Source organism: Malurus melanocephalus, unplaced genomic scaffold, assembly GCF_030028575.1.
Source record: "Malurus melanocephalus ecotype Western Australia unplaced genomic scaffold, MMel_1.1 scaffold_272, whole genome shotgun sequence".
Classification (NCBI taxonomy): domain Eukaryota; kingdom Metazoa; phylum Chordata; class Aves; order Passeriformes; family Maluridae; genus Malurus; species Malurus melanocephalus.
In genome coordinates this window covers 648091-660935 of record NW_026623504.1, presented here as the reverse complement: position 1 = coordinate 660935, position 12845 = coordinate 648091, and the positions used below count along the sequence as shown (strand labels likewise).

Sequence of the window (12845 nt, the reverse complement as noted above, 5' to 3'; positions counted from 1 at the left end):
TTCATAAACAATAAGAAAGGTTATAATTAGAAATGAGCTGCAGCAGCTCGACTTCCTTGTTTATTTGCAGTATTCAAATGAGAAATGAAATCACTGGGGTTAACAGTTAGGAAAAACTTGTTACAAGTGAAACACATGTTGGGTAGAATTTGAAACTAAGAATTTTGCATGTTTAAACAGTGCTTGGACTGTTGTGAAGGTACCTGTTGAGTTTGAATATGGGAATATGTGGAGGAGCCAGAGGAGGTCAGCACTAGAAGTCAGTRTTACAAAAACATGTTTAATAGTCATAAACCTCTTACTTTTATAGATGAGGATTGTGTGTGCACCCTTTTTCAATTCTCATCTCAGGTTACAGGAACAAGTGGTCTACCAGACTTAGTGGGAGCTGATTATTACTTATTTATGTTTGGGTTTATAGATCATTTTAATCACAGAAGCTGACAAATAAGTTGCAGAAATKTTGTTCAATCCTAAGGCATAACTTGCATGTCAGATATTCCACAGATAACGTTGCTTTATGATAAAACWCAGGTAAATCTGTACATGATCTCTGACTCGGGCAGCTCATGTTCCTTTGGATGTTTCCCTGTGCATGCACGTGTGTATAAGTGTGTGTGAGAAAATTCCCTGGTTTAAATCCTGTATGTTGAATTGTTAAAACATTGTTAAAGTAATTCAGAAAAATTTAATTTAAAAAAAAAGATAATTTTCATACCCCGGGAAATGGTTAAGTAAAGCTAATATGCTTTATTTATTTATACAGTAAATGTTCTGATAGTGTAGAAGAGAACACAGATCATGGATATAGGAATCAGCAGTAGAGGTTGCTTTAGTGAGTATCTGTGTGCAGCCTCCTTTGTCTCATATATATGATGTAGCTTCATATGTCATATATAAGTCTGAAGTTTGTTCTTTCATAGAGAATTTTCCCCCTTAAAATCTGAAATTTGTATTCTCATGTAAGCTCACTGAATTRTTTCATTTCTCTGGTTTGCATTTCTGTCCCACTTCTATTTCTGTCCCTGTTCTACGGAGAAYATTTGTGTTGTTCTCAAAACACCATGACTTGTTAATCCTTTTGTGTGTAACTTAGAGATTAAGGGTATATTTAGTCACAAATRGAGCAACTCACTCTTGGAACAGTCTGATGCACTCACTTGTCAGGGATCTTTCCATAAATCTSTGAAGTTAATTTGCTCTTTAACTTGTCAAGTATTATTGTCAAAATAAACTTGTCTTTGATAAAGGTGTCTGACTGAGGAAAGAACCCCACAGTGATAGGGTAGCACCTACAAAATAATTCACAAACTGTAAAAACTGAAAATTGTATACCAGATAAAAAAATGTCAGTCTCGGATTTAGTGATCCGAGTGATCCCAGTGATCCCAGTTGGGCTGGTTTAGGGGTTCACATGTTCAATAAATAGGTAGCCAAATTCACTAAAAGATGTAAATATTGTGCTGTATAACTCAATTTTACAAACTTATGCATGCTTTTTTTTTAGCTTACATCAAAATTCCTTATTATAATTTGGATTTTTTTTAAACAGGTGCAAAGCTATTGTGGATCAATTTGGACAAAGAATAAGTGCYMAGTATTTTATTGTGGAAGATAGTTACCTCTCAGAGAGCACATGCACAAATGTGTGTTACAGGTATGTGGGAAAACAGAAAACACAGTCAATTTCTTTAAATAATGATGTATAAARTACCCTGCAAGTTAACTGAGGAGYCTCTTGCCCACTCCTTTATTTTTGCARTATGGTTCAGTTCTGTGCAAAGTATTGCTTTTCTATAAACTGGAGAATATACTTGTGTACTTTCTATATTCAGGTTTTCTTCAATTGTCATTGAAATAATACTCCCTTTTTCCATATTAAAAAATCCAAGAGCTTTATATGTGCTAGGAATTTCATATTTGCTGAAATATATTTGGAAAGTGAAGGTGCGAATTGCTGTCCTTGCTTTAAGTTTGTTCAGCTTTAGAAGAGTACTRAACTTCATTGTTTTCTGTGATTTGATTGTTGTAGCTAAAAGCATTGGCCATGCACTGCCTCTGTCTCCAGAACAGTGCAGATAAGATACCAGCAAATTTAAGAGAGTGAGGGCAGAGCAGAAATAACCCTGGGCACTGGAGGAGCACAAGCTGCAAATGATAAATTCCGCCCTGCTGCATATCCCCTTCATCCCAAGAGGCCTTAACGTGATCAAATAGACCAAAGAACTTAAAAAACAGAAGGAGGCTGCTTTATACAACTGCACTGCCTCATTTATTCATCACCTGTTTTGGTCATTGAAGATAATACATTGATGTTCCAGGTGTGYTTCTGCTTCAGCAACAGGSAAAATAYCCCACTAAAAATCATAGTAATAAAGATTATATAGTGAAATAGCCCTGGTAGTACCAAAGCTATGATTTTTAATTGCTATTTTTTTGCATTTCTGTTTTCATTTTGCATAATGACATTTATTATATCATTATTTTTRCATAATTCTTTTGTTTAATTGTAGGCAGATCTCCAGGGCAGTGCTCATTACAGATCAGTCTGTACTGAACACAGACTCAGAGCAGCAGGTACACACCAATTCTGTATCACTTGTCTCTTTGTGTATTACATCTGTCACTATTTAGTTGTTGGTAGGAATTAATTCATGGGTTTGTTTCTGCTTGAATCAAGGTCTKTAGTCAACTCTCTGAGCAGGTAATTGTTTAATTTGTTTTAGTCTCTGTAAAACTATTACAAATCTAATTTAGTTCAATGACTGGGATTTTCCTGTTTGACTCACATGCTAATTAATAGAGTTTCTAAACTCCTGTCTTTAATTTTGCTTGCTTCTTAATAAACTGTTACCCTTACTATTCTATTAATTATTTGTCTTGTCTAAACTTTGTTCCAAGTTTCTTTGGTTTTTTTTAACATTCCTTTTTGCGGTTTGAAGTCCTCATTGCCAGTCTTTGCAGTCCTTAATTTTAGAGGATATTAATCAGTGTTGTGTTTCTTCTGTCTGAATAAACCACAAAACCAAGCTGTGGAATTGTCTGCAATTCCTTTTCATTTTTAGTGAGGATTGTGCAGGTTGCCACATTCTCCAGKTTACCACAATCTCTTCTTTCTGCTCCCCAGGTTTCCATTCTGACAGTGCCTCCCCTGGAATCAGGAAAAGCAGCAGTTTGTGTCATTGAGTTGTGTTCCTCCACCATGACCTGCATGAAGGACACGTGTAAGTAAAGGAGATTTTCCCCTTTGGCTCTGTAGCTCTGAAACAGAATTAGAAATCTGTGTGTGTGTTGTTCCTCTGCTGCACAGAACACAGGGAGCAGTGGCTTCCTGGGATCGTGGAGCTTCAGGGACTCATTTTCATTTTATTCAGAATAAATCCTTCTTCACGAGATAAAAAAAATATATTCCAAAGCCCATGAGTCTTATTGTTAATTTGTCATTTGTTTTTATTTTAAATGGGCTCCCTTAGCTGAACTGTAAAATGTAAATACCTGAAATACACTGTATTTTGGAGCTTTTTATCTTCCRAAAGGATTCTTTCATTGATATTTCATGTAAACTTGAAGTAAGTGAGCAATAAAATGTTCACTTTGGGTATTTATTGGAATAGAATTGGAGGTTACCTTACTTAATTCTTTCTACCAAGAAATAAGTAACTATAATAATAACCAATTTATTTTGCTGTTAAATAGGCATGAAGTAAGTTCTTTGCATATAAAAGTGAACTAAATTATTAAGTCATATCAAAATTACATTTCCTACTAAAATAATAATAAAATATTATAAACCTGTAATTAGTTAATAACTTCATGCTATAAAGCATATTGTTAATATTTATCCTTTAAACAGTTGATCTCTTTTTAGTTAAGGGTTCACAAAATGTATATAGCAGGAAGTGAAACTAATGTAGGATTGATGTTCCATAGATCTAAAGTATTAGTTTCAGGAGAATTTTTATGGTGCTGAAATATTAAGGTTTCTGTTATTTACTTTTCTCCATAAATTCCTTTCATTTCAGAAGAGAAGGTACTTCCTTCCTTAATGAAATTTGTCTTCATATATTGAAATAATAAAGTCCTATATTCGTTATAGCTGAATTCCAGTTATGAGACATATTTCATAATTTTTTAAAAAACTTTTACATCATTATCTGTAAATGGATTTTAACCTGACTGATTTCTCCTTGGAGCAATTATTTAAGATAAGTATACAAATACATCTACTCTCTGATCACACTGCACAAATGACAGGCACATCATCTGTATTGCCACTTGAGTGGAACCAAACTCCTTCACTTGCCCTAAAAATGGAGACTGTAATGATGAAATCAGGAACTGAACTCATCGTTCTTCTTGCTGGGAGAATTACTTGAAGACAAATGTTGGCAACCACTGTAACTAATGCAGTTATACCTGAGTAAATCAAATATAATCAAAATATATACTGATGACTGTGACTCATAACCATAACCCTAAAGATAATAAAAAAGAATTTATAGAAAGTAAATGATGTGAACTTTAGTGATTTATAGCTGGGTTTTTTGAGGAAAGAATAGATTATATTATAGTGTTTGGGRTTAGAAAYATCCAGTTAARGTTAGGGGGAGRCTGATTATCACCASCCTTTKTCTTRTTTTAGTACATATTYCTTYAGACAGAAGGTTTGGTTTGGGTTSAATAAAAAATRAAKATTTATTTTTKAATAGAATCTGTWTGTKTGCAACCTGAAAGTAGAAGAGCATGAAGGGTTAAATTTCTGTTCCTCATAGAATCAGGGTCAAGTGTGTGATGTACTGGAAAATAATGACAACAAACACAGACAGACTTCAGAGAGAAGAGAGAAAAATGTCATCTAGGTTCAAAATAATACCAGAGCTCCAGATTGCTAAGAATGGATCAGAAATTTACAGTAATGAGGAAAAAAAACCAATCAGTTTAAATGTTGTGCAAAGTTACATTAAATTTCTTCATGATTGTCTGATGGATACTTCTCTGGTGAGAAGTTCCAATTGTAAATAAGTCCATAGTAYATCCACAGTACAGCACTTCCCTGGCTTAGAGGAAGTCATTTGCACATGATTTCTAAAAGCCTGCTGTGCCTTATAAGAATTATAAATGTTATTTATAAATCTGTGATTGTAATTARTTTGTGTTCTCTTTCCACAGATTTAGTCCATTTAACCTGTCCATCAACTAAAACTGCGAGAGAAGATTTAGAGCCTGTGGTACAGAAGTTATTTAATCTRAATACAGAAAAAGGTAAAAATAAATAAGGTATTAAGATAACATTTTGCATAAATATAATTTTAAGTATCTGTTACTGACTCCTTCAGCTGTGGTTTAACTTCAGTATCCAAGGACATGGCTGCAAGTGCCTGGGTTCTTTTTAATTTTTGCACTTTTTTGCCATGAAATGCATTTGCTGTTCAGCACATCCTTGAAAGGTGCAGTATTGAAATGAAATATTTGTGAAACTGTTTTTTTACTGAAATCACTGAACTGTTTTCAGTGATTTCTATCAGCTGGGTATCCCTTACAAAAGTTACCAAATCCCCAAAGGTCAGTGATCTGCCTCTCCTCCAGCTGCCAGGTGTGCTCAGTGCTGGGAGCTGCTTGGGTTGCTTTTGCTCCTCTGATTCTCAGGCTGTTGCTCAGCCTCTTGTCTTCTAATGTTTCCTGATTTGCTGTTTTAATTGAAATTCTCTGCATTCTGCTCTAAGCAGTGGAAGCATAAAGTTGTACTGTATTGTTATCACAAAAACAGGTTTCTAATAATGAACTACTTGGCCCTAAATTSAAGGAATCCTTGCCAGCTACTTTTATGAACTTTGGCCTTGAGATGAACAATCCCAAACCCCAGAGGAAAGCAGCTGTTGATGAAGCAATTGCTGCCTAGAAGGAAGTTGTTCCTTAAATACTTGGGTTCATTTCACTCAAGTTTTTGAAGTTTAATCCTGAGATGTTGTATTTTATCCTATTGATGGCAGATGCTGACAGAGTAGGCAGTGTGCATATGGGAGATGCTGCTGTGTTCTAACCCTGGCAAAAGCATTTTGTATACAGTGTGCCCATGCTGCCAGGCAGTATTTTGTTGGTATAAATGCAGGTTACTAAGATGTGGCAGTATTTATAATATTCATAATTGGTGTGCTTATGTTATGTAGAAAACATCTTGGGTTTGTAAACAGAAAACTTGATTAGACTGGAGAGTTGCAGGCATTTCTCAATTGTATATTTGTTAATTTAAAGCCTGCTAATTTTCAGCTTTTAATATTTAACTTCTATCTAAAATTTTCAATAGAGTGCCATGTGTTTCAAAGACTTGTTGAAGAGAGGATCAGCTTAGTGTCTTCTAATCATTTGGGGAGGTAYAGCATTAATCTTCATGTTTAAAGTGATCCAGTTTCGAAATGATAGATTGTTTAGAAGCTGACTGAAATTCTTCTGTAGAAACTCTGTGATCATAGGGGTCCTCAGGTGCACTGAGGCACTGAAAAGCCAGTTTTCCCTGACACATAGGCCTTTTTATCATCAGGATGAGGTAGTGGTCGTATTTTAATTAAAATGTCAGAACAAATACTGTTGGAGTTATTGAAAATGAATCACCAGATAAAGTGAGCACTGGGCCATGGCAGGTCAAAGAGGCAAAGTCACCTGGAGAAGAGGACTCCATTCATTTTCTTGCCTAAATGAGGAAGAAGTAACTTTTATGAGCAATGTGAACTTTTAAATATATTAAAGAGCATCTTGCCCTGTATTAAGGCTCAGACTTTCACAGGCTGATGAATTTAATTTATATTTCAAACTGTTCAGTATGGGTAGCATCTGGTTTTTTTTTTAACTATTTGACAGTTATAAAAAGATACTGAAGGAATAGCATAGATTTATCTTTTTTTTGTAATACAACTGCTTTAAAATACTGTTTTGAATGCCATTGCTATCAAGAGGTTTCTTCCTTGAAAAGAAGTAAATCTCACAGGGTCTTTTACAAGCTTCATTTATTTTAGAGGAGGTAAAATCCAAGAAAGGGGACAGCAAATATTCCAAACAAATAGTATCTATTAAGCTCAGAATCTGTGTTGTTTATTCCTCCATTGCATTCTGCTTGGTTAAAAAGTGACCTTCATCTTCCCAGGGGTTTTTGTGCCTGTGTGCAGAGGGATTACAGGAATGGGCAAAGTCCTGCAGGAAGGGACAGGTTTTGAGCAATTAAGTTGAGTTTGTGATAAATTTGTATTCATGCTGAGTATTGTAGCACAGTACAATCCTCGGTAAGTGCAGATAAATACAAATTAGTMATTTATTTTCATTTAGCAGCACTTCCCCAATTTAGAGATTCTACGTACAAAGATAAACTCTGAAATGAGAGGGGAACAAGTGACACATCAGAAATATCTGTGCACAGGGAATGCAATGCCTTCAGGTTGGCAGAGCCTGGGGAGGACTTGCTYAGTCTGTCATGTGCTCTGGGAGTTTATCCACAGTGAAGGAGATAATGTGGAGAGTTGTTAAATTTAGAGCAGACTCCTTGGTGGGGTGCTTGTAGTGATAACAGCTTCTGGTGTGGTGTGGGGTGCACAGGATTTGCATAGCTGTGGCTGGAAAGGAAGGGGAAAGTGTGGGGAAGGAGAATCTCAGAAAGGAAGGGAAAGTTAAATAATTGGTTTTTTAAAGATCAGAAATATTTTATTCCATGGTAAAAATTTGATTTGCAGTATGCTAGATTACATCTTTACCTTATCATACAGCAGCACTGATTATTGCTAACACTCCTTTTCCTTTTCAGAGACTGAAAATGAAGAGCTGGAGAAACCCAGAGTCCTCTGGGCAGTCTACTTCAACATGAGAGATTCTTCAGGAGTTGAGAAGARTTCCTATGCTGGCTTACCCTCCAACGTTTATGTCTGCTCTGGGCCAGACCCGGCTTTAGGAAATGACTGCGCTGTCAAACAGGTTGGCCAGACCCGATTTTATTTGCCAAACTTTTATTTTAATGACATAAGTCCAGTACAGTCTGGGTTATTCTGCATTATCYATAAATATACATGCTAACTCCCAAAAATGATGAAACTAGCTAGATGGAGAGATCAGGAAATAGCCAAAGCCTTTCACCTGAAAGGTGAAAGAGGAGGTGCAGTACAAATCAAAGCCTGAAAATGCTATTTACAGTTCATGTTGGAAAGATCACCAAAGAAGGATATAGTCACAAAAGAAAAACTTTTTCTCTTACCTTGAAAAAGTTAAACCCCAGCTTTTTAGGATGTTGTACCCCCTTGCTCCCCTGACTTACTAGGCAAGGCTTTCAAATGACAAAGTGATGGTTTTGAAGTAGAGAATATAATTGTCCATTTTTTTCTGTAGTAATGTAGAAAGTTTTAAACAGTTTTGCATGAGTATGGAAGAGTAGAATTTCAGRAGGAGAATGAAAAATGAAATTGAACTCAGAGTAGACAGGGTCATTTAAGCAGTTAATAACAGAGTCCTGCACCCACGTGCTGGTGATGGAAATGCAGTGCTGGTGGGCAGTGGAGTTCATCACAGAAAGCTGTTGGGTACATGCTCAGTGATGGATTCATCTGAAAACAATTCCCTCTTGTCCAGGATTCCACATCGTGTAATGGGCCTTTGCAGTTGGCATTAAGTGACCCCTGTCAGCTCTGCAGGGCAGGGCCTGGAGCAGGAGGAATATCAAGATTAAATGCATTCCTGCCCATGTGGGAGCTCACAGGCTGCCTTGGGGGAGAGGTTACTGAGCAGACAAATGCAAAGGGAATATTCCTCTGCCTTCTTAGAAACCCAAACCAGACCCAAGAGCTGCTTCAGGTGCCTRTGTTTGCCTTGGAAACTTAAGGACTTAGAAAAGGAACCCTTTAGGGAAGTGTGGAGGGCATATGGATTCAGTGAATGAATTCCCAAAGTCTCAGGCTTTGCTTATTTTTAATTAATTTATAAGATAATCTTGTAGATGGGTTATTTTACAAGCCCATGTAAAAGTTTTTAATGCTAGGTAATGGAGCTTCTTGCATTTTTGTGGGGTTTTTAAGGATTTTTGGCCGCCTTTGCATAAAATTTCTGGTTCTCTGGAATCCTAAGATGGTATATTTGGCTCCTTTTTCTCCCAGATTTCCTAGTTGTGTTTTCCATGTTGTAATAACAACCACACTGGTATTCCAAGAACATGTTTCTTTCTAATATCTTCCATTGCTGTGGCCAAAAAACTTCTTGCATGTACCTAATTTATAAACCTTGATGGCATGAAGAGCAAATGCCATTGTAAATTAATTCCTTAAACTAGATCTGTCTTTCTATCTAAAATACAGTTCTTTTCACACATACAGTTCTCTGTGCACACAGGTCTGTGCACATAATACCTTGGAATTATAGACATGAGTTTTTCATAACTAAAATGTATTTGGATATATTTTCAATGGTAATATCACATTGGATGAGAATAGTTCTTGGCTGAGCTATGTTTAAGCTGTTCAGAAAAAGAGAAGTAAAAACAGTTTTGCTATTTTTACATTTCAGAAGAAAATCTCTATAGCCATGATATGGATTGTAYATATGTACAGTTCCCTGGGTTTGCTTGTTGTGTGAAATGAATCCCTCTCTTTGGAAAGAGGCACAATCTTTCCCCTGCTTTGCATTTGACTGCAGCTAGGGATGGTTTTATAATGGAAAAGATCAGTTTGCTTCCMAAAAAATCCTCTTCCTTGTTCTCARTACAAYATAGAATGACCAGCATTTTTTACAAAGCCCCATGCTGTGACTTCCTWGTAGAACAATGTAAAAAGATAAATTGCTTTTTCTCTTTTGAGGTCTGCAAGAAGAAATGGATTTCCCATGTGTTTACAATACTGTCAAAGTACTAAATCACTATTGATTTGAAAGAACGGAGGTTAATCTTAAATATCTGTAAAATATTGCCTCAGGGTGTTACATTTCAAGGTAAAGTTTATGTTATTCTTCTTTTTCCTGAATAGGCTGAGACTATTTTCCGAGAAATGTTTCCAACAGAGGAATTTTGCCCACCAGCACCGAATCCCGAAGATATTATTTATGATGAAGATGAGGTTGAACCAGAAGAGTCTGGATTGAGTAATTCAGCAGAGACAAAACCTGAATCCTCAGCTGAGGAGAGCAGTAGTGGAGGTGATGCTGCTGTTACAAAGGAAGAGTGAATGAATGAATGAATGAATGAATGAATGAATGAATGAATGAATGAATGAATGAATGAATGAATGAACAGTGTTCTCTTAGTAGAAGAGGTTGACCCAAACTGGAACGTAAAGGAGAAAGCGTAAGAAAAAAAGGTTTAAAACCCCCAGAGATGTGCTGTTTACCATTGCCTTATTTTCTTTAGCTTGAATCATCTTTTTTAAATAGTTTCATTGATGGTTGAGGCACTTCTGAGCAGTCATTAGTCTACCAGATCCAGTGGAGTTTGTAGCTAAACCAAAAACCACAGAATGAAGCATCTGATTTGGAAGTGCTAAAATAGGATTCATGATTTGCTGAGAAAATTTGGTTTTGTTTTACTTCTTGGAAAGGATCCTCCTTCTTTTAAAGAGGCAGCAAGTCAAAACTACACAAAAGAAAAAACTGCAAGTTTGTTTACCAGTTAGAAGATGATCTTCTACTAAAAATCCTTGGATGTCTGCTAATTAAACTGCTGAAGGTGAGGCTCAGAATCTGTCCTTCACAGTGGTTTTATGAATGGTACTTAAAGGCAATAATATTGACAGGTCTGGAGTGGCTTTATAGTATGGTTTTGAAACTAATGCCATAATCAAGTAGGAGTTACAATCCAGAGATATTCCTTACATGGAACTATTTTACTTTCAGTTTTTTTAAAAAGACCAAACAGGTGACACATTTTCACTAGTGACTTCATTTACTGTAGTCAGGAAAATGGTACAATTTAAACTTAATGTCAGATTTCCCAACAAAATTCAAAATCATAAATGGAGCATACCTGATTTTAGTTTTCCTGCATTTGTTGCACTGTTTGGGCCTTTAGTAAGCCAGTAGATACTTTTTGAAGTTTGGGTCTGARAAGTTTAAATGACCATTTACTGAGAGGGTTTGTGGTGGCAAGAAGGTTCAACTGACAATTCCAAAGGTTTGTATTGATCCCAGTTAATAGGATTAAAATTAGTGTGATAGCTGTAAACTATGCATTTTSTAATGATAAATCATGAAGCATTTATACAATAAAATTTATTGAACTATTTATAAGCCTAGTTTGTATGAAAAAACTACAAAATGAGAAAGCTRTTGTGAATGACCATGTTAAACTTGCACTTCTTCTGAACCATGCTTGAAATCTGATATGAAAAATATTTATCATGTTCTTAAAGATTTACTTTAAACCCATAATATCAGCAAGATTTGATGAGTTGGGGTTTAAACTTCTACATGAAGGTAGAGCTGGTTCCAGCAGTGCTTAAATACTGTAAGTAAATAAAAAATGCCATYGAGTCATGAGCATTCAGCACTGCCTGGCCATGGCACAGCCAGGCTTCTGTACAGTCCCATGGTGCCCGTGCCTGCCTTGAAACTGGCTCCAGGCCAGAAAGGGTAATTTATTTATTTTTTTACAGCATAACTGATACTGTTCTCTTTGTCCTGCATCATCCCCCTGTCCAGTTTGCATTTCAGGGTTAGTGCTTGCATCCTTTGTTGGATAGGTACCAATACGTGTTTGTCTGTGTGTGCAAATCCCAAAGTCCTCAGAAAAACACGTGGCTGGAATGTCACCAGTGTTAAACAACTGTAAMCTCTGGATGCTTGTGATTGAGCAATTATTTATATATAAATATATATATATAATAATAATAAGCAGGCTGCCTCTTCATTTAGCTGTAATTTCTGTGTATTGGAAAGCATGAGTGTATGGTGATTGTATTTAACATCTGCAGATCTGTAAAAAAACTAAGTGGAGGACCTAGTCCCYGTTTTTCTTTCAAAAGCAGGGATCACAGTTGAATTTCTCATCTCTGTTTACAAGGAACTCTTGAAAATTAAAGGTTTGCTTGCAAATGCATTGTCTTGTGTTTTYTTTCCATTTTCTTTCAAATCAAAGCAGTTTGTTTGTTAGCTGGGATTTCCTGGTGATTCTCTTGGCTGCTTTCAGCACGAAGATACCTGTGATTGCCAATATGGGTACCTGTGTTATCAGGTTTGTATAAAGCCATATCAGAATGCTCTCTGCCCCTGTGAAACCAGGTTTRGAAACAGTGCAAATTTGATTTCACATYTGATGGAATGATGTACAAGTMRGAGGCTATGACTTTACACTACATTGATTGCTTAAAAAGTGTTTTCATGTCTCTTTCATAGGGTGAATRGAAACATAAAATGTTTTTCCTATGGTACTTGAGTACCCAATAGCTCACTTGCAGGAGCAGTAGATCAGACTGTTGATCTTGGTATTTTACAGAAATCATTGTCTGAGCTGCATTTTGTTCTTTCTTTAAATGATGTAAGCATGCAAAGTGAGGGTTAGGTTTATTTGAAGACGTTTTTAAGGCTTGTCATACAGGATGTATTCAAAAGATAACATGACTTTTTAAAAACTGGCAATTTATCTGTAGGATTATTAATAAATCAAGTTAAAGAAAGATAAGGTTAATTGAATTTTTAAACAAGTAGCTGTATTATCCTTCAAGCACCTTGGAGCTCATACAATATTCACACCTTTTTTTCCTGAGGAGTGCTTTGATATGTTTGAATTCCTTTTTTAATGAGTACTTTCTTTTTAAGTTGGTTAATTGGATTAACCCTTAATATTCCAGCAGCCCATTTTATGCCATTTTCCCCTCTGGCATTGCCTTGGCTGC

The 12845-nt window shown here is 36.0% G+C and overlaps 1 protein-coding gene across 1 annotated transcript in view; it reads left to right on the top strand.

Annotated features, from left to right (window-relative positions):
* The window catches only part of CHM (CHM Rab escort protein), a 47304-nt gene extending 35245 nt beyond the window's left edge, over nucleotides 1–12059 (top strand). The window contains exons 10-15 of the mRNA XM_057376191.1: nucleotides 1553–1657; nucleotides 2514–2577; nucleotides 3128–3224; nucleotides 5170–5262; nucleotides 7790–7956; nucleotides 9987–12059. Coding sequence (XP_057232174.1) covers nucleotides 1553–1657; nucleotides 2514–2577; nucleotides 3128–3224; nucleotides 5170–5262; nucleotides 7790–7956; nucleotides 9987–10184 — 724 coding nt within the window. The 3' untranslated portion in view covers nucleotides 10185–12059. The remainder of the gene's footprint in view (nucleotides 1–1552; nucleotides 1658–2513; nucleotides 2578–3127; nucleotides 3225–5169; nucleotides 5263–7789; nucleotides 7957–9986) is intronic.
* Nucleotides 12060–12845: the final 786 nt, after the last annotated feature.